The following is a 21143-nucleotide window of genomic DNA, read 5'->3' as shown; positions in this document are numbered from 1 at the left end:
AATGTTCCAAACAGTTGTTTTGGCCACGCCTAATGTTTTTGCTATCTCTCTGATGGGTTTGTTTTGTTTTTTCAGCCTAATGATGGCTTGCTTCACTGATAATGACAGCTCTTTGGATCTCATCTTGAGAGTTGACAGCAACAGATTCCAAATGCAAATAGCACACTTGAAATGAACTCTGGACCTTTTATCTGCTCATTGTAATTAGGATAATGAGGGAATAACTCACACCTGGCCATGGAACAGCTGAGAAGCCAATTGTCCCATTACTTTTGGTCCCTTAACAAGTGGGAGGCACATATGCAAACTGTTGTAATTCCTACACCGTTCACCTGATTTGGATGTAAATACCCTCAAATTAAAGCTGACAGTCTGCAGTTAAAGCACATCTTGTCCGTTTCATTTCAAATCCATTGTGGTGGTGTATAGAGCCAAAAATGTTAGAATTGTGTCGATGTCCCAATATTTATGGACCTGACTGTATATATATATATATATATATATAATATTGCTTTCACTGTTGCACAGTATACATTAACCCCTTATAATAGTGATTATCAAGCTACCTGCCAATGACAAGGGAATCAGTCATGCATAATGACTTTTTTTTTTTTTCTTTAAATAAAAACTTTGATCTCTGAGTCTGATGATATGTACCAGATTCAACCTCTACTAGTTTATATACTGTCTCTCTTCTGTCTGTTATTCTCAGAATGGATTAGATATTTTGTTCCCTAATGATATAGCTGGTTATTTTTGTTTAACACTGCATATAGATATTCAAGAATAAATTGTGTTTTTTCAACTTTACATATTAACAAAATTATACACCACACTTTTTTTGAGGTTATTATCCAATTAATCAGAAAAATAATAGGCCAACTAATCAATTATGAAAATAATTGTTAGTTGCAGTCCTAAAGAATAGTAATAGAGGGGAAATAGGCCAATGGGAACACTAGTTCTTGTATCCTGGGGGGTCCCAAGAGATTTCCTTAATTTGGAGGGATTTCTTCACTTCCTGTTTTGACTATGGGACACGATAGTGGAGGAAAATCTCCCCAATGGGACACAGATGCCAAAAAAAAAAAAAAAAGAACCCAAAAAACTTGATACCTTACTGTTACCTTGTTACCTTACTCTATCCAAAATTAAAAAAAGTTATACTATATTGCAGCAGGGAACAATGCTAACTGATAATGGTTCAGAGGCAGAGAGCATTTTACAATATAAGCGCAACAATTTCTGGCTGGATGAACAGCTGCATTTGTTTAACATTGTTTGCCTTTTTTCCTTATTTTTACCTGTTTGATGCAGCCAGTAACACATTTCCTGTCTTAGGTGTCTCAACTCCACTGGAGGAGCACTACAGTTACCTTAGGACAATAGAATTCTCAGTCTGGGGAGAGGGTAGTGTTAGATGCACTAACAAAAATTAGGTGGACTAGACTAACAAATTAATGGCAAACTTTAGCCAACACTTTCTTATCAGGTACATAATGTTTTTTCATTTTGCAACAAAGCTGACCATTGTAAGAAGCCCTGTCACTATGTTTGTCTCAACAATCTAACTGCAACTTTTGTTGGACAGCTTGATCTGCTAAAATACATTGAAAAAATAAGAATCTGTCTAGATTATCAGGTGTAAAAATAAACAAGCCTGAAAAGGATACTAATTCAGTCACCACATCTAAGAACTGGTAAACTGCAATATACTAACTTCAGTCTCTGGATTTAATATTGCTTTAACTATTATCAAAGTGAGATGGCAGTGGAGGGAATTTTAAACTGGCACCCAACTGTGAGGTATAGTCCCAAGACTTTAGCATGGAAGGCCAGTCTTGTAATCTTCAACTTTAGCATGGAAGGCTAGTCTTGTAATCTTCAGTCCAGCAGGATCTGAGCACGTCCTCCGTAACTGTTGCAGGGGGTATATCAAGCAGAATAGCAGTTGTGTAGCTAAAACAGCATTTTATGAAGTCTTCATTGAAGACACCGAAGAAGGAAAAAATATGGCAAATTTCAAATTTAAAAAAATAAAAAAAAATTATAGTTACAATTTTGCTCAGCAGAGCTGAAGAAAATGGGTCCAACCTCCTATGACACTAGCAAAAAACTGTGACACTAGGAGGTTATACAGGGGCTGACTTAACATTTTTTTGTTTTGTTTTGTTTTTTTGCCAGCGTTCTAACCTCCTGAAAGTGCTAGTGTAACCCACATATTCAAGAATGAATGCTGATCTGTGTGCCTGTGGCCCCTGTTGACAATAAAGAAATATTGTTCAGCCAGCTAAGATATGACCAATAGACCGCTGATTTACTAGGTTAGTTAACTGGTTGCTGTGTGAATTAGCCCTGGTGCATGTGAGACTGGGACTTTAAGGTGGGTAGACACAGTCCGAATATTGGCCAGTTCGGCAGAAACCGGACTTCTGGACCATGTGTACAGCTGTCCTTCTGAGAAAAGCCAGTCTAAGGACCAGCTTTTGTTGAAAGGATATACTGGAAAACAAGCATCAGATCAGTGCATCAGTGTGCTCTTGCGGGGGGAGCCCAGCTGTCAGAACACAAAGGCACAGCGGAAGAGATTGCTGCACTGACATCGGTAAGTTAGTACAGCAATCTCACTATTTTTTTTCTCTTCTTTTAGCCCACTGCGTTGAACGAAAAAAAAAAAATTGAATGTGTGTACCAAACATAAGATTGTAAACTCCTTGAGGGCAGGAACTGATGGAAATGTACAATACATAGAGTGTTGTATAAATTGATAGAGTGATACAAGTACTTGTTAAAAAAAAAAAAACAGTAAAAGGAAATTAAATTAGGGGAATTTGAGCAATCTAACATTAAACCATGTGCACAGAATAAAAAAAAAAACTTCTCTTACAAATAACTGGAACATTGATAATTTTAAAAGGCTGTTGCTCTATGAAGAGAACTCCCCCAACTCTTCCCCCCACCCCATCTGCAAGTGTAAATGAGGGCTTAAAAAAATAAATAACACATCAATACTGGTTAAAAGAGTCTAATGTGAGTTACATAAAGTGTGCAGATTAAGGTGTAGTAAATTGTGACACTCTTCATTAGCAAAGGTTACACCTTCGAGAAGGTTAGAAAAATGTTCAAAGGGAAATGCATAACAGCTCTGTTTAAACAGTCACAAATACTTAAGTGTAAGCTGGATAATGTAGTAGGTGTTTGTGTGATGCAAATGCAAACATCACTGCAGGATGCATCTTGTATAAATATTTAAAGGAAATATTTACTTTAAAATCAGCATTGTAATAGCAATACGAACAATAGTTATTTTGACAATCCATGATACGCTTCCTTGAAAAAGCTCATTTCATGTTGTGTCTCCTGCCTGCTAGTCATCTCTTTACACAAATTCCTGGATTCCCTGCATGCATTGCAGCGTCTACTTGCTGCTGTTTACTTTTAATTGCTAAGGACTACATATCCCATGGTACCGTGCTGCCTGAAGCTTTGATTCCTTTGCTGACACTTTCTCCTAATACTTCTTCCTCTCAGCACCTCAGTAGTTCAAAAAGCAGGCTCTGTGAATTCTGTGACACAGCAGTACCTATCAGCATGGCATAGTAAATACATGTTACAGAAATCAAAGTAGTAAATGTGTGTGGATCTTCACAAAGTAATGTTACAAACTTCAAGATCAGTCAGATTTAAAGTGGTGGACTAGAAATAATTTAAATACAATGTGGAAATTGATTGAAAGAAATTTAACATTTTGAGCATAGATACTTAAAAGAGCAATTCCAGACAGAAAGTGAAAGCAGTCCGTGGGCTACTAGTACAGAACAGTATGTACTGCCTGAACTCAAAGTCCACTCAGTTTACTCCAATCTGAATTATCTGTAAACTAGTGCCAGCATTTAGGAAAACTCCTCATATGATTCCTAGGAAATGTTCTGCCTGACGTCTGTGCTTAGTAATTCCCTCAATCTCTGCTTATCGCATCACCTATATTATTCCAGCTTGCAAGACATATTTAAATCTGATTGGTGGCACAACGTTTTAGTACTGGCACTTCTTACATCAATTTTCAATATATGAATAACTGAAATGAGCATACTTGGGTGTTTTGGGTAATATATCTTACAAAAAACAAATGAAAAAAAGGTCAGAGCAGATAAGCTGTGCATTTGTTTATGGTTGTAAAAATAATAAGAGCCAAGTTGTATTACCTGGTTTGCATTCATACAAGTCACAGCATTCCCCTGGCTTGCCTGATGCTTTAGACACGAGTATATTGAGATAGCCAGGCTGGCAGACTTTTCTCAAGCATCCTGCTGGGCTACACACACAGCGGCTGGGCAGGGGGCAGCATTCTCCAGGAGGTGCATAGCCTTCGATGAGGACCGAGTCCTCTGCACACCGCGGAGAAAACTGTACTTCACATCGGGCTGTTGAGCAGTCAGGCTTCTCTTCTGAAATAAAAGATTAAGTGAAACATTAGATATTAGACAAATTAGATAATGTAACAATGTATGCATATTTCAGCACAAAACAATTAAAAGAAAAAAAAAGCAGCACTCTTATTTTTTTTTTATAAGCCAACAGCATGGTGGTAGAAAGCCCTACTGAACAGAACTGCATGTGAATCTAACAGGAACAGCACAGCGTTCTCGTGCAATTCACATGCAGTTCTAAGTTCCTAGCATTTCTTTGCAAAAGGTTTAGTAACACAGCTAACCTAGAAAATCAGAATGCTAAACCAGTAGGAAAGAACAGGGATGCATGACCAAAAATGCAAATTCTTTGGTAAGTAACACAATATACAGGATATATTTTGTTTAGCTGTTTTTTGGCGGTCTGCCTTAAAAAGCCTGCACACTGCAAATATATAATGTGTGCCTTTCTATCTATATACTTACAGTCTATATGAGCTAATTGCCAAGATTTAGAAAGCCCACCTTAAAACATGTGCAGTCATTCAGATTAATTATCCTAGCCAGATGTCTCATCCCCTCTTGTCATATCCCTAGTCTGACAGCACCATTTCTGCAGGATAAAAGTTTATGAAGGACCTAATGCAACACAGCACTGATGTCCGCTGTGTGGATATGCACTTTTTTTTTCTTTTTATTATTATCCTATGTTTAAAAGGGGGCATATTGGACATGGGTAAATAATTAGAACTGATATTTTCTGACTACTTAGAGACTTAACCACAACTGTCAGGGTGCTGCAGATGAGGTGACTGCTATAATATAGTTAAATCTCTCATTAGAAAGAGATCAAAAATAACTAGGTAGTCTTAGCCTTAAAAACATGTCTATCAAATGTTATCAACAGCATTAAAGTTCAACCCCAAGCAAAAAAGGTAAAAGCACCACTGATGAAATACATATAAGGGGGCTGTATTTCTGTCCATCCAGTCCTGAGATTCACTCATCTCTGCTATACAGTTCAGCACTATTTGAAAAGTCAGGAGTCTGGATTTTCTCTGCAGCAGTATAGTAACATTTTCTATCAGCCAGCTTCTTTTACTGCAACACACATGGTTTGCTCCTTGTGCTGTTTCTACCTTTCCCTCTCCGCCTGCAAGAAGCTGATACTTATGCTGGCTATACACAGTTAGAAAATCATTTGTAAAAAACAGTCGGATTATAAAGATCTGTTAAATGTGCATGCAATAATGCCATCCTTGTATCGAAATATTTCCCCCAATTGTTGACATGTTATCGATCCTTAACAACATAAACAATACATTTTTCATCGATCGGTGGAAATGATGTAAAGGTTTTTTTCACCTTTTTGCCTTTGATTCCACTACTAATGTTTAGCAAAGCGATTGTTTTGGCTTAAAAAAATATGACTTGACAGTTCGTCTTCTTGCTAAAAACTTTGTATTTCGATAATTGAAATTAGTCCACTAATGTTTCGAAAGTTGAACGATGGAGCGCATCAAACACTTTTTCGAACGATTTTCTAACTGTGTATGGCCAACATAAGTCAAAATAAGGTAATTGAGAACCATTTCATGCTTGTGCGCTGCGGCTTGGTGGCAGTGCTGGTGTATCCGGGTTTTTGTGTGTTTTACCAGCTGTTTTAGCCATGATCCCATTGTCTTATTAGGTTGCACATTTTTTTTAAAAAAAGGAGCAAAAGTCCTGCAAGTTGGATCTTTAGTGTGCTTTCAGAAGCCATGACAAAAATGAGCAACCTAATTGAAAGACCATGAGACCACAGCTAAAACTGCTGGTAAAACAAACAAAAATCACGGATACACTTGCGCTGTGGCCAAACGGGAGTACACTAGTGTGAAACTGGCCTTAAACTGTTTGCATTTAAAAATAGATTTAATGGTGTATTAAAAACTACAGTGCTCCATTAATTTGTGTTGTTTATATATGCCTGGAGTTCTGCTTTAAGACAATGGCAACAAAATGTGATTGACAAAGTGTTAGCTGCAGTGCAAGAAAAACTCCTAATACAGGACAAGGGGGACGCTTTATGTCTGGAGGAAAACTGCTTATCTCTTCACAAAGGGAAAGGTTTCTTCACAGTAAGAGCTGTGAAAATGTGAAATGGACTCCCTCAAGAACTGGTTCTGGCCACCTCAGTAGACTGCTTTAAAAAAGAGCAAGATGGAATCTTAAATGCACAAAATATAACTGGATATTGATAGTTAGTGGCAATAATGAAAGGGGTAGTTGGTTCAGGGAATATCTGATTGCCTCCTGGAGGATCAGGAAAGACATTTTCCCCCTCAGGAGTGAATTGGACTATGCTTAATGTGTGTGTGTTTTTTCCTTCCTCTGGATCAACTGTAGGTATAGGAGGATAGAATATGTGGAGGGTTTTTATTTGTGTGTTTTTTATTGATGACCTAGATGGACTAGAGGTTTTTTTTCAAGCTATGTATATTGTGAAAACTGCTATTTCAGTGCAAAAGTGTCCTTAACAGTGGAGAGTTCCAAAGATCATATTAGGTACATTTATAACATGATACCATTTTCAGGCAGTGGGATTCACATCAACATACTCTTTTGATCAGCTCTGTAATGACAAGCTGCATGACCACAGCAGACCATAAACCTGCAATTAAGATGATGGGTACAAACACTCATACCTGAAGTCATTAATATTAATAACGATGATCATAGCAATATATATGCTAATAGAGACTACCTTATAGGATGACAGGTTCAACATGGGCACACTTTGCCCTTGAGGGAAAATTGCATTATGTCAGCAGAATTTGCACAACAGACTTTACCAGCAAATAAGAGAACTAAAAATATGTTTTTTACAAACCATGAACACATGCCACAGTCTCCACTTAATCTCATGGCTCTGACCTAATTAATTTATAAGAGATATTAATTATAATATACTTGCCTAAATGGTCTCCAGGTAGTAAAAAGTAAATATTGCCAGTAACAAGGGGTATTCAACTTTAGAAGTAAAACACAGCCAGCTCCTTTATGCAGCTACAATTTAGGGAGCATTAGCAAAGCCCTTTCACATTGGTTAATTTACATTTTCTTAGGGGACCTAAAGCCTAGAACACACTAGCAGCCTTTTTTTTCATTCAACCCAGCTGACTAAACGAAAACAAAAAATGCAGAGCTCAAGAGGAGCTGCTGTACTAACAATCCGATATTAGTACAGTGACCTCCTCCGCTGAGCTATTGTTTTCTGAGAGGGGGACTGCCCCACCACCAGAACACTCCTGTCAGTGTTCTCAGCCACTGCCTGAAAGCGCTGATCAGATGCCAATCAGCAGACCTTTTTCAGTCTTGCCCCTTCGTCAGAAGCTGTCGGACCGTCCGCCATACACACGGGCTGAATGTCGGACGTTTATTTATTAAACCGGCCATTGGTGCATTGAAGTGCCATTCATTTTGAATGGACTGTCCAACACCGCACATCTTAATGCATGAAAAGTGTGAATGTGTCCTGTGTTCATATATTTAGATATACTCAGGGCATGTTCACACCATTGGTAAAACAAGTACATTATTACAATGCAGCATGTGTGCATTGATGTGCTGCAGTGCCATTTTTTGTTTGAACAGCACACTGGGGAAACTACCACGCTACAATTGAATTGTGGAATGTGCACTGTGGTATACAGTAAAAAGTGCAGCATTATCAATTTCTGCACTGAGGAGAATTGCAGCATATTCATTTTTATGTTGTGCACTTCATGGTGTAAAACAGCCCTCAGAAAAAATAGAAGGTTGAATAACCAGTAATACCATTTTACCTACAGTCATGTATCACCTGCAAAGTAAGAGTATGTCTTCTGGTAGTTAAAGGCATACATGCTGGAGGTCTCAAGCAGGGTTCCTTTATATAAAGTGGAAACCCCTTTTAAAGTTAAGGAAATATTTGGTAACTCAGAGATTAGAGATACAGTGAAAAAAAAGCACTAGCAACATCAGAGGGAGAGCGCACCAACTGGAGGAGATCTGCAGTAAAGTGTTGTACGCAAGCAAACATTTGCATCAGGATAACAGGCACCAGCCCTCGCATGTACCTCTGATACAGACAGGCAGTTACACTCTGACAGGAAGTTCAGTGAAATATCTAGCGCGATCAACAGATAATAATAATAATAATATTAAATTCATATTTTTTTACCTACAAATGTGCATTTATATATTTTTTTGAAAAAGTTAACTTATCCTTTAAAAAAATGGCCTTTAGTAACACTTTAAGGTTAATGGCAACCAAGACAAGAGAAATACGTCAAAGTCCAAATAATAATGCAAATTAAAGTGGTTGAAAAGGCTTGAGGTTTTGCATTAAGGTAAAAACCTTCTCTGGTTAGGTTTTTTTTTTGTCTTTATATTGTTAAATGTGCTCCTTTTTTTTTTCCTAGAATAACTGAATACATTTCTGATGGATATTTCAAAAGACTGACTGCCCAAAATGTTAACGCAAGTCTGCTTGATCTTTCTGCCAAGTTCAAAGGTTGCGGTCAACTGTGGTAATTTGAGCATCACAAACACATAGATACTGTAATTGAACAAATCCAAATCCCTTTATCTGGCACCATGACGTTCATGTCTTGGGCCACCTAGAGAAGCAGGTTTCTTTTCTTACTAAAGCTCTGTTTGGACACGGTTTCTTGATCAAGTTAAGTGTAAAATGTGCATAGTACTTTATACTCTAGGGAGTAAGAACCACAGTAGTTTCACTATTATCAGTTTCCAACTACCGTAGTGTTCATGTGGTGAAAACAGAAAGGTGTAAACAAGCCTCAATTAATAACAGTACACTTTTCCCTGCCCTACTTTATATCCTGTCAACCATAAGTGCTAAGAAAAAATGACAAGAGCAGAATAAGTCATTCTTTCTAAACAATGATTCATAGTCGCACAAATATTACTGATGTTATGTTAGGTGAACACTGAAGACTTGGGCTAACTAAAAGACAGTCTTCACTGAACCCTTTCACTAATGCTTTTTGAAATGAGCAGCAAATGAGTTGGAAACAGGAGAACATCATAGATCAGGGACATAATCAAATATGAATTCCAAACAGTTCATACTTGTGTATTCAGCAACGTACTGTCAAGCTCTGTATTAGAAATCTCAATGAGATGTAAAGGGTTCTCTCTATGCCATGCTAATATTTTACTTCTTTGTAGTACTGCATTTGCTTTCAATACAATAATAAAGCACTGCTCTTTTTTGTCAAACAACAACAGCAGATATAGATTGCAGGAAGACATAGTATACGCTATTATGAATTATGCATTAGAATAATTAACATTAAAACTTGCATGAAATACATAAAAAATAAACTATGGAGAAATCTGATAAGCAATTAAAGTTTTATTTAAACTCCATTGCCTTTCTTTAGTTTAGGTAGTATGAAGTAGATTTAAAACTGCTACTAAGAAATTGCTGTCTGTACAAGACAAACATGCCTTTACATACACTTTAAACTCTTAAGACCTCCCTTCCAAAAAAACTTTGCACAATATCACAATTACTGCTATTAATAGCCTCTGTAATTGAAAGGCTAGGTTCACCTGTATTTAGGGTGGAATATGTAGCATGTTCCAGGTCCATTCCTCCACCCCCCCCCACACACATTGATCCCCCCTTCTTGTGACAGTGGGATGTTATCCCTCCACCCACATGGCCACAACCTTCATTCACAGAGTTCTGTGAATGAATTAACTACAAGTACCGCTTATTCTTCAGGGCAGGCGGCTTGCAGTTCTCATTGAACTGCGAGGGCGCTGGTGAGCGCTCTTGTATTTCATTGATTCTTCCTGCCATTTAGTAACTGCCTGTCCATATGGAAGGTACGGCAGACAGCTGACTGGGTGTCTGAAGGAGCCTCGCATTGTATCTGCAATCTGCTGATTGCAGGCGGAATGTCTTATAGGCTGCAGTGCAAAAAAAAAAAAAAAAAGAAATGCTCTTTTATTTTTATCTGCAAAAAAGACGTGCATTTAATTATTTTCTTAAAAAAATTTTAAGATGAACTTTACCTTCAATATAGTAAGAAATTAGAACATAGAGCATATAATATTTGAAGGGGTCAGGGTAATTTATTTTCTAATGCAAATGAAACATATAAAATATTCTTTTTTTTTTGTTTGTTAGGGTTATAAAAACAAACAAACATTCTATTATCTTCCTTTTACTTTCATTACAGGTTTTCTTTTCAGGGCTGACACAAGCTGACCTATTTATGGAAATGCTCTTTAGACAAACAGAATGTGAGGAAAAGCTGTACTGTTACAGAACATAATTTAAGTGTTTAGGAAAGCAAATGGCACTTGGTATCTTTGTACTATTGCTGTTCCTATCTAAGAAGCCAAGGCTGGCCATGGATGATCTTTATTGCTGCATCAGTGAAGTAACTTAATCAGAGGGTTTAATCTTTCTGGAACAGCAAGGGGAGGTATAAATAGCACCGGCCGACAGGACTAAAAATCAGGAAGCTTTACAATGTGTTCATTCACAGCTAATAGCTGCACACATTCTGATGGTGACACCGAGGAGGCAGTGGGATTAGTTCTTTTTTCCTGTCGCAAGTTTCAAAGTTCAAACATACAGACACATAAGTGGAAGTAGCATTTCCTATGTGTATCAAAAAGCCACTGCAAAAAAATTAAAACATTTTTAGAAATTCAGTCAGTCATATTTGACTATCCATTTATAGTTTTATGTGGACTGACCAAGTGAACCTGTCAGCCTTTCTCATACAAAGGTTATCATTTTTTATAATCCTTTTTCTTTCTATGGTTCTAATTAACTACATACATTTGCTCACTAGAAGCACAGGCCCTGGTTTCTACTTATTTATTACAGGTACTTATTATATAGCTCTGTCAATTTATGCTTTACACGCACGCACGCACGCACACACTATTACATTCACATCAGTCCTTAACCTTCACTGGACGTTATAAAAATGCCAGTAACGTTAGCTGTAGAATGCTGCAAAAAAGAGTTTTTTTTTTAAATTTCAGCGTTTATTTGTGTTTTTCAGTTTGCGTTTTTTAGCAAAAGTTATACTCCCACAAAATCTTCAGGCCAAAAACGTTTATAAATGCATTTTTCAGCTTTTAGCAGCGTTAGAACATTTTTACAGCTAAAAAACTCCTCTAGAAATCCACTAGTTCTGGGTTTTTTTCTAGCCAGAAAATGCTCCTGATTAAAGCCTATGTGTGCATGGACACATAGGATAACATGCTGGGGAGTTTACTGGCTATAGAAAGAAACGCCAGAAGCCAAAAACAGCATCTGCAGAAATGTCCAGTGTTCATGAGGACTCAAGGAGCCTACAATCTAAGGTCCCTAATTAACATTCATACAGGGGCGGACTGACCCTTTGGAAACTCAGGCACTGCCTGAGGGCCCATGAGATGCCCCTGGTACCTTTTTCATAGGCTTTTTTGAGTTTGGGCAAGGACACAGGGGCCCCATGAGTTGTCAGTCCGCCCCTGCATTCATACATACACATACTAGGGCCAATATTGAAAGGATCCAATTAACCTATTAGCATGTCTTTGGAGTGTGGGAGGAAACCGAAGTACCCAGAGAAAACCCACACAGGCACAGGGAGAACATGCAAACTCTAGGCAGGTGGTGCCGTGGTTGGGAACCAGCAACCCTAGTGCTGCCAGGAGGAAGTGCTTCACCTTTGGGAACTTGTTACATGTTCCGCCTGTTTTTAGGGTGGAACATGTAACTTGTTGCCACTGCCGCTCACATGGCTGCATCATTCATTCACATAGAGTTCTGTGAATGAATGGACTACACATCTTGGCAGCCTTTGCGGTAATCAGCTTGTAGTTCTCAACTAGCGTTGTGGTAGTCTTCCTGTCATACTGTATCTTCTTGCCCTTATGGGATGTACGGGCAAGCAGATACACTGACAATCTGCAGGGGTCCTGCATGGCACCAGAGATCTGATGAACGCTGGTGCAATGCTTTCCAGGCTCCAAAACAACAACAAAAATGAAATGCACATTTTTTTTCACATGCAAATAAATGGGAATTCTTTTTTTTTTTTTTTTTTTAAAAGGGAAATTATCTTTTAAGCTGGCCATAGATGAGACCTGAATTCCCCTATTCACTTTAAATGTATTCTATATTCCCCTCCATCAGAATACACTGATCAGTACTACAGGCTATAGCCCGCCACACTAATCAAGAGGACATTTTCCAGCAGGACAGTTGTACAGAAGTCGATCAGCAGATTGACTTCTGCTTAACCACAGTGCCCATACATGGATCAAAATTCAGCAGAACTGGCCAAATTTCGATCCATCTATGGGCAGCCTAACAATGTATTCCCTGTGCGGGCAATATCTTATCTCAAGTGTTATGGAGAGAGAAATAAAGATCCTGCATTGAACCACTGACAGCTCTCTGTTATGGGCAATCTGAATCTAATACTAAACACTCACATCAAAATCTGTTCACACTGAAAGCCCACCAGACTTTAAGCCCAGGTTCACATTGGTACAATTTGTCATGCGATTTGACAGTTTCAAATCACATGACAAGTCGCACCCTATTGTCAGCAATGGAACCGTTCAAATCAGTGTGACTCCGACTTTGCAATGCTGCACAGATTAAAGAAAAGGTTCCTGCACTATATTTAGCAATTTCAGATGCGAGTTGCATAGTCATCTATGCATGAAGACGCACAGATGTCTGCTAAGTCGCACTAACACGTGGCTTTAAAATTGTGCGACTTCAAGTGAAGCCTCACGATATCAAAGTCAGATCCAGTGTAAACCGGTGCAAAAAGTAAAAAAGTCCTGCTGAAAGCAGGCATCACAAGTGGTTTGCTAGTACCGTCACTAGACTGAAAACTCTACTCAATAACCCTTTCTAAACTTGCATGGTTACATAGGTAGTGAACTAGGAAAAAGGTCCAATGACAATCCAAATTTAAAGGAGTAGCCAGTAAAAGTATCCTCATCAGGCAGGGGGATGGTTGTTTTAGTGGCTAATATAAAAAGTCAGGAATGCCATATAAGTGGGGCTCCAGTAACAAGATTAGCTTATGAAATCTATGAACTGTTGAACATAAGTTTTCAGCAGCTGTGTATAATTTGAATTTACAATATCTAGATGTCTCAACTACAGTGAACTGCTACATTGAGTGAGGTAGGACAGGAATCAACTACCCCCCACCCATGTGGGGTTTAGCATTATATTGTGAAGTTTCACAAAATATATTGTGAATAGACAACAACATGACAAATGTAACAGCCGTAGTCTTCCATTATGAAATCCCAAAGTTTATCTGGGGACATGAAAGGTATTATCACGTGTCTGCTACCAAATCCATTATATTGCCTTGGCTAATTGTGTTCTCAATTCTTAAAGATGGCAACAATGAAAGGTGTTTGTAGTGCTTACTGGTTTTATAAGGGCACATACACCTGTCATGTAAGTGAGGTAGTCAATTTTATTCTCATGAATAAAATAAAATGACTTATGTAATCCATCCTTGTAAATTGAAATTAGCTTTTTAAGAGCATTTGCAATATCCATTTCAGTTTATATGTTTAAATATGAGTAGTGAAATCAAAAGACGTTTAGCCTCGGTCAAATTTCACATTATATATTGTCTGGGATTTCTACATTACATCAAAGATTCTGCATAGGATCATTTTTTTATATTACTGATAAGAAAAAGAATGTTGGAATGAATGTAGCCCATTAATTCTGCCAAAACTAACATAAAACTATTTCCTGCTACAAATCCTCTTCATAAAAACACACACAGGCAAACTGGAAATATGCTTGCATTTATAAAGACAATATGTGATAACAGAAAAGCAATATATACATTATTGTCCCATGCATTTAAAACACAAATTGAGACATTTACTTTTTTCTGTATAGTGATAGAGCATGTCAGGTTTTAGATTACTTATTGCCATTTCAGAGGTTTCCTCTGTACTACTCATCTGCCTCCTGACCACACAGAATGTAGAAAGTAACTCAACATGGACACAGATGAACAAAATATAATTCTCAATGTTATTCAAAAAGACAAACTTCAATTGTTGCCTGTGTCCACATTGGAAAGATTCCACTCACTGTCTGTCTTGCTGACCACACAAATCAATTAAAAAAAAAATCCCAAAAGTGGGTTTGTTCTCACCGTTTTGAAAAAACAGATATCCAAAACTATGAACTTCCACTGGTTATATGAGATGCAAGTACACGTCAAAAAATTAAGCCATAAAATGCGCACAGGGAGCACAGCCTTTCTGCTCAGTACTTCAGGTTTATCATCAAGGCATTAATCTAATGCACCAGTACACCCCACTTCTCTTAAAATGTTGTGACCTGGGAAACCTACATAGTTACAAGCAGGTGAAAAATTCCAAAATAAACTTGGCAAATGGCCCTTGAGGTTCCCCCACACAGAAATTCTGAATAAACCAAGTGTCAATACTAAAATGCTTCCCACAGCCATACTTTCCTTTGAGAAAAAGTTGCATATCACATGCTTTCCTTAGTACTTATTAGAGGGTCCCTATGAACGCAATAAGGCAGAACAGCCTGTTCCTGCAATTATGCAGTAAAGTGGGATCTGTGCTTTCACTGTGAATGCAGTCATCTTTTTTGCAGACATCCAAGATACCCCCTTCTGAGTCACAGTAAGAGCTTTCCAAACTCCAGCAGGCAGAATAGGCTTTGCTGTTTGCAGAGCTATAGGTATGTCAGACCTGCACTGAGATACCACTGCTTTCACACTGAAAGCAAGGGTCCTCCTCTACAGTATGTAAGGAGGGGGCAGGTATATCTACTTAAACTGGCAATAGTTGTATAAAATGTTGAACAAAAATTCTTAGGAAAGGTCTTTGGAAAATGTTCTGAGAATTTTCATGCAATTTTTCCTAACATTCAAATGTCATTCAAAAGATTGTTTCCTTTTAACATTCGACTTTGGAATGAATAAACTTTATTGAACAAATACCACATACACTGTAGGAAATGTGTTTGTTCAAGAAAAACGGTATATTCTACTCCTTTGAATTGTTGTCACTAGTCATTAGATTAAAAAACGTCCTTAAACCAGCCATGTATGAATCAAATCTTGGCCGGTTCTGCAGGAACTAGTGGGGTTTTGACCCATCTATGGGTAGGCTGGTTGTTCTGAAGTCGATCCATCAACTGAATTCAGTAAAACCAGTCTGCCAGATTTTTTTCATGATGATCACTATAGCTTGTAACACTAACCATTGTGCTCTGCAGGCAGGAAAAGCTTCCCACCATCAGAACACAATAGCACTGCAGAAGGGATTCCCCATCAACACTGATTGAGTTGATGGGCAAATCGAGCAATTTTCTTTCCTTTTGCCACAGGTGAAAATTGCATAATCTATTTATAACATCATTTTCCTAACAATTTATTTAAAATTCTACGCATTTATGGCCAAACTTAGGCTAGTGCCACTTTATACACAGAACAAACTGTAAGGCAAGCCAGAGAATAATTGATTTTCTTTCCTTCCACCAAAGGTGGAAGGAAAGAAAAATCACTTGGTTCCCCCATCAACACAGTCAGTGATAATAAGGGAATGTCTCCAGCAGCGGGAGGCATGGGGAGCCTTCCTGGCCAACAGAACACAATGATTACTGCTAGCGGCTATAGACGCTGACAGTAATCGTATATGAAAAATTCCGACAGCCAGGTTGTACCTAAATTGAACGATGAATCGGCTTGTTTACAATCAGCCTGCCCACAGATTGATCAAACTTTGTACACCTTTTGTTTGAATGCACCTGTAATTCATTTAGATAGTTTAAGGTTCATTTGAGTTTTAACATGATGGGCAGCCTAACTTACCAAAAGTGAAACAATGGAGGCAGGTCAAAGGTAATGACCTCTCTTGAAAATAGACGAACATCTGACAGCAAATAAAATCACCACTATGGGGTGTACTTGTATGGAAAATTAAACACACTGATCTGCAGAAAAATTAAAAAGAGTTCTCTGCTTTTGGGGATGAGCTTATCTGCATATTGGCAGCCCTACCAGAAATGGAGACACAAATGTTAAGTGATACTTAAAGATCTTAACAGCTCTGGCATTAGAAACTATATTTTTTAGAGTAAAACTGCAGTAAGACAAATATTTATTAAAATCACTTTAATATTTTAGGAAAGCTCAAAAAGAACCTGGATGTGCAGCTTAGCACAAATGTCCAGGTATATGAAAATTATAAGACAAATTGCTTGGGAAAGAACTGTGGTAAAAGAAGAAAGCAGTCACCACTCTTTCCTGAAATCCTCATAAAATTAAACATTACGCATCACGTATGATCTTACAAGCATTGAGAACTCCACCACTGGCCTTCTGGTATATCCAGGCAGGCCAGGTGTTTAGCACTGGTATTACTGCCATTCTAAAATACACAGATAGAATCATTTTTTTCATTGTATTATTACTTATGTGGACCATAATTAAGAGCAGCAAAATAAACTATTTTCAAGTTTGTGCAACAATTTTAACCACTTGCCCTCCTGAGGATTTATCCCCTTCCTGTCCAGGACATTTTTTGCGTTACGGCGCTGCGTTAATTTAGCTGACAATTGTGCGGTCATGCAACGCTGTACCCAAATTAAATTTACGTAAATTTTTTTCCACAAATAGAGCTTTCTTTCAGTGGTATTTGATCGCTTGTACGGTTTTTATTTTTTGCGCTATAAAAAAAAAACACTGACAATTTTGAGAAAAAAACAATATTTTTGACTTATTGCTCTTAAACATGTCCAGTAAAAAAATTAAAAAAATCAAATCTCATCATAAATTTGGGCCAAAATGTATTCTGCTACATGTCTTTGCTAAAGAAAATCCCAATACATGTCAATTAATTGGTTTACGTGAAAGTTATCGTGTTTACAAATGGTGGTATATATATTGGGATTATTTATTTTTACTAGTAATGGCGGCTATCAGCGACTTAGTGGGACTGTGTCGGGCATTCTGGCACTGGGGGGAACTGACTTGGTGTCATTGACATCCCCAGTGACACCAATACAGTGATCAGTGCTAAAAAAAAAACACTGACACTGTACTAATGGCACTGGGCAGGAAGAGGTTAACATGAAGGGCGATCAAAGGGTTAACTGTGTGCTGTTTTACTTGTGTCTGTGTCCCTGTGCGTCATTGTAAGCACACTGCTTTGGATGGCTGTGATGTGCACAGCCATCCAAATCAGTGTGCATGAGCTGACAGGGAGGAGAACTGTTTTGTTTACAAACAGTTCTCTTCCCCTTTGGAGATGCTCGGCAATCACCAGGCGCCTGTGAGTAATCACCGGCCAGGACTCGGTGATTGACAGCCGGGACCCGGTGATTGACAGCCGCGGCCGGGAATGCACGCGCCCCCTACCTGGAAATGAAAAATCACATATATATATGTGATTTTGCACACCCGTGCTGCCCTGTAGCAATATTTCTGCTATAGGGCGGTTCGGGAATTGGTTAAATATGTATGTGTTGCTTCATCAAATGCGTCAGTCAGCATACTTTGATTTCCAGGTGGTAGTGGAAGGTACATCAAGTTTCAGCTATCCATTTTGTATGATAAATCAGAACATTGAAGTTTTGGGGAGGTTTTTTTTTTTTCTCCAGGGTGAGAGATTGTCTCTGGGAGTTATTAAGCCTTTAATGCTGCAGTATCTCCTTATATGAGCTCATGTTTACTAGTGTCCCCTATTAATAGATGTGCAGGTGTTTCCTATACTTCTCTTCAAGCCTTAGCATTGATCAGGATTTCTTTTGTGCACTGATCTAACAGGCTTTTGAAAGTATAAGACTGTGTGATGTGCCTTATTCTTTCTCTCCTCTGCTTTATCTTTTTTTTCTGCTAAGTTTCTTTTTAAGCACTGTATCCCTAAGCTCTGTACATTGTGATTTGGCCATAACTTCAGTACTTACCTGGTATTGGAATATTAAGCCATATATTTTTCCACTGCCAAAATCTACCAATATCAATTATTGTTTTGCTTTCCTCATGTATAACTAGACCTTTTATATTAGACAAATTTCCCAAAATGGATAGTAAAGTGTATTTAAATTATATTTAGTATGTGTTTTAATTTGACAGAGTAAAATATTGGGGTACAGTGTTGATCAGCACTAAAAAGGAAAAAGATTTGATAATACTGATTCCACCTATATAAATCCTTAGACCTCATTTAGAATACTGTATCCAGGTCTGGAGACTCACTTACACAAAGATATTGATAAGATAGAATGAGTCTGGAGATGAAAAACAAAAATGAAAGGTCTGAAAGATAAAACATATATCAAGAGAGCCTCCAGGAACTTAAAGTGGAGGTCCACCCATTTTTACAATTTACTTTCATCTACATCAATATCTGCAGTGCGTTTATAAGTGGATTTTTTTTTTAATGTTTAGATACCTTATGTAGAGCTGTGTATGCGGCACCTTCGGTTCAGCCGTCTAGGCAATGTTGTTATAAGGCGATTCCCCTGGACTCCTGGGATATTGGCATCATCTACAGTTGTGTCCAAAATTATTCAACCCCCAATGCTGTAAAGGGGTTTAGGGACTATAGTGTACATTTGGAATTGTATTCAGAATCAAATCCTACAAGGACGTTGTAACTACCCAAATGCAACTAAAATGACATCAATTGTTTATGTAATACAGTAGTAAATGGTTCTTATGTGGTTTCTTCATTGCCACAATTATTCAACCCCTTAAAGACTACCACTCTGAAGAACAGAGGTTCATACAGGTGCTTTCCATCAGGTATTGAAAACACCTGTGGATGTCACCGAGCAGCAATCAAGCATAATAAGCACCAATTAGGCAGCTTTAAAATGACTGTGATACTCAGCTCCTTCTAGACATTTACTGGTGTGGTTACAAACATGGTGAAGGCAAGAGAATGGTCCAGGAAGACAAGAGAAGAGGTGATTTCTCTTCACAGGAAGGGCAATGGCTATAAGAAGATTGCAAAGATGTTAAACATACCAAGAGACACCTTAGGAAGCATCATTCGCAAATTCAAGGCAAAGGGCACTGTTGAAACGCTACCTGGTCGTGGCAGAAAGAAGATGCTGACTTCGACTGCTGTGCGCTACCTGAAGCGTAGAGTGGAGAGAAGTCCCCGTGTGACTGCTGAGGAACTGAGAAAAGATTTGTCAGATGTGGGTACAGAAGTTTCAGCCCAGACAATAAGACGCACACTGCGTAATGAAGGCCTCCGTGCCAGAACTCCCAGGCGTACCCCCTTGCTGTCTCCAAAGAATAAGAAGAGTCGACTGCAGTATGCCAAAAGCCATGTGGACAAACCACAAAAGTTGTGGGATAGTGTTCTGTGGACTGATGAAACAAAATTAGAACTGTTTGGGCCCATGGATCAACGCTATGTTTGGAGGAGGAAGAACAAGGCCTATGATGAAAAGAACACCTTGCCTACTGTGAAGCATGGTGGAGGGTCAATCATGCTTTGGGGCTGTTTTGCTTCTGCAGGTACAGGGAAGCTTCAGCGTGTGCAAGGTACCATGAATTCTCTTCAGTACCAGGAGATATTGGATGGAAACGTGATGCAGTCCGTCACACACCTGAGGCTTGGGAGACGTTGGACCTTTCAACAGGACAATGATCCCAAGCATACCTCCAAGTCCACTAGAGCATGGTTGCAGAGGAAAGGCTGGAACATTTTGGAGTGGCCATCGCAGTCACCAGACTTAAATCCGATTGAGAACCTCTGGTGGGACTTAAAGAAAGCAGTTGCAGTGCGCAAGCCTAAGAATGTGACTGAACTGGAGGCCTTTGCCCATGAAGAATGGGCGAAGATACCCGTAGATCGCTGCAAGACACTTGTGTCAAGCTATGCTTCACGTTTAAAAGCTGTTATAACTGTAAAAGGATGCTGTACTAAGTACTAAGATTGAATGTCACTTGGGGGTTGAATAAAACTGATAATGCTGTGAGCACAGAAAAGACATTTGTGGTTATTTCATTATAACTGTTATGTTATATTTGTCTGACCTACAAGTGCCTCTTTAATGTAAATGTAAGCAAGATGACTGAATGATCAAAAGCAATGTCAAACTGGCCAAAACACTCAATTTCAGTGGGGGTTGAATAATTTTGGACACAACTGTATCTCAGAAGTCCATGGAAATCGCCTAATACTGAAATCTCGTACTATTTCAAGACCAGAAATGACGTGATTGGGAGGAGGTTGCTATAACAACAGGGTGGGAACTTCCGCTGAAGCATGGCAACCTGTCATGAAGAAACTGCGTTGCACAGTGTCATTACTGTACAGGCGCGAGAAAGGGAGGTGCATGCTGCACCGAATTCCAGAAATAAACACAAGCAGGCTTCAGATGCCCACAATGGACCCTCGGTTGGGAGGGGACTTCTATTTCCGATTGCCTAGGTGGTCGGAGTAGAAGTGGGAGCGGGTACCTGTCAAAAGTGGGTACCTACTCCCCAAAGGTACCAATTCTTAACGGGGAGCGGGGGACAAGTTCTTAAATCAGAACTTCCCCTTTTGGGCGGAGCTCCACTTTAAAGAGCAAACATATGTTGTAATGGACACTAAGATGAAATTCAGCTTTTAGCAGTTATTGCAGGTGGTAAACTCACACAGCACTACAATTCGGTACAACGTTAACCC

General features: G+C 38.7%; 1 protein-coding gene across 1 annotated transcript in view; it reads right to left on the bottom strand.

Annotated features, from left to right (window-relative positions):
• CRIM1 (cysteine rich transmembrane BMP regulator 1) overlaps positions 1-21143 on the bottom strand; it is a 1025033-nt gene that overhangs the window by 608996 nt on the left and 394894 nt on the right. The window contains exon 3 of the mRNA XM_089690902.1: positions 4206-4448. Within this exon, the coding sequence (XP_089547028.1) occupies positions 4206-4448 (243 nt within the window). The remainder of the gene's footprint in view (positions 1-4205; positions 4449-21143) is intronic.

This window comes from Staurois parvus, unplaced genomic scaffold, assembly GCF_062004578.1.
Source record: "Staurois parvus isolate SC_StPar_1 unplaced genomic scaffold, SC_StPar_1.0 ptg000546l, whole genome shotgun sequence".
Classification (NCBI taxonomy): Eukaryota; Metazoa; Chordata; class Amphibia; order Anura; family Ranidae; genus Staurois; species Staurois parvus.
Note: the sequence above shows the minus strand (reverse complement) of the source record. Positions and strands in the feature narration are given on the sequence as shown.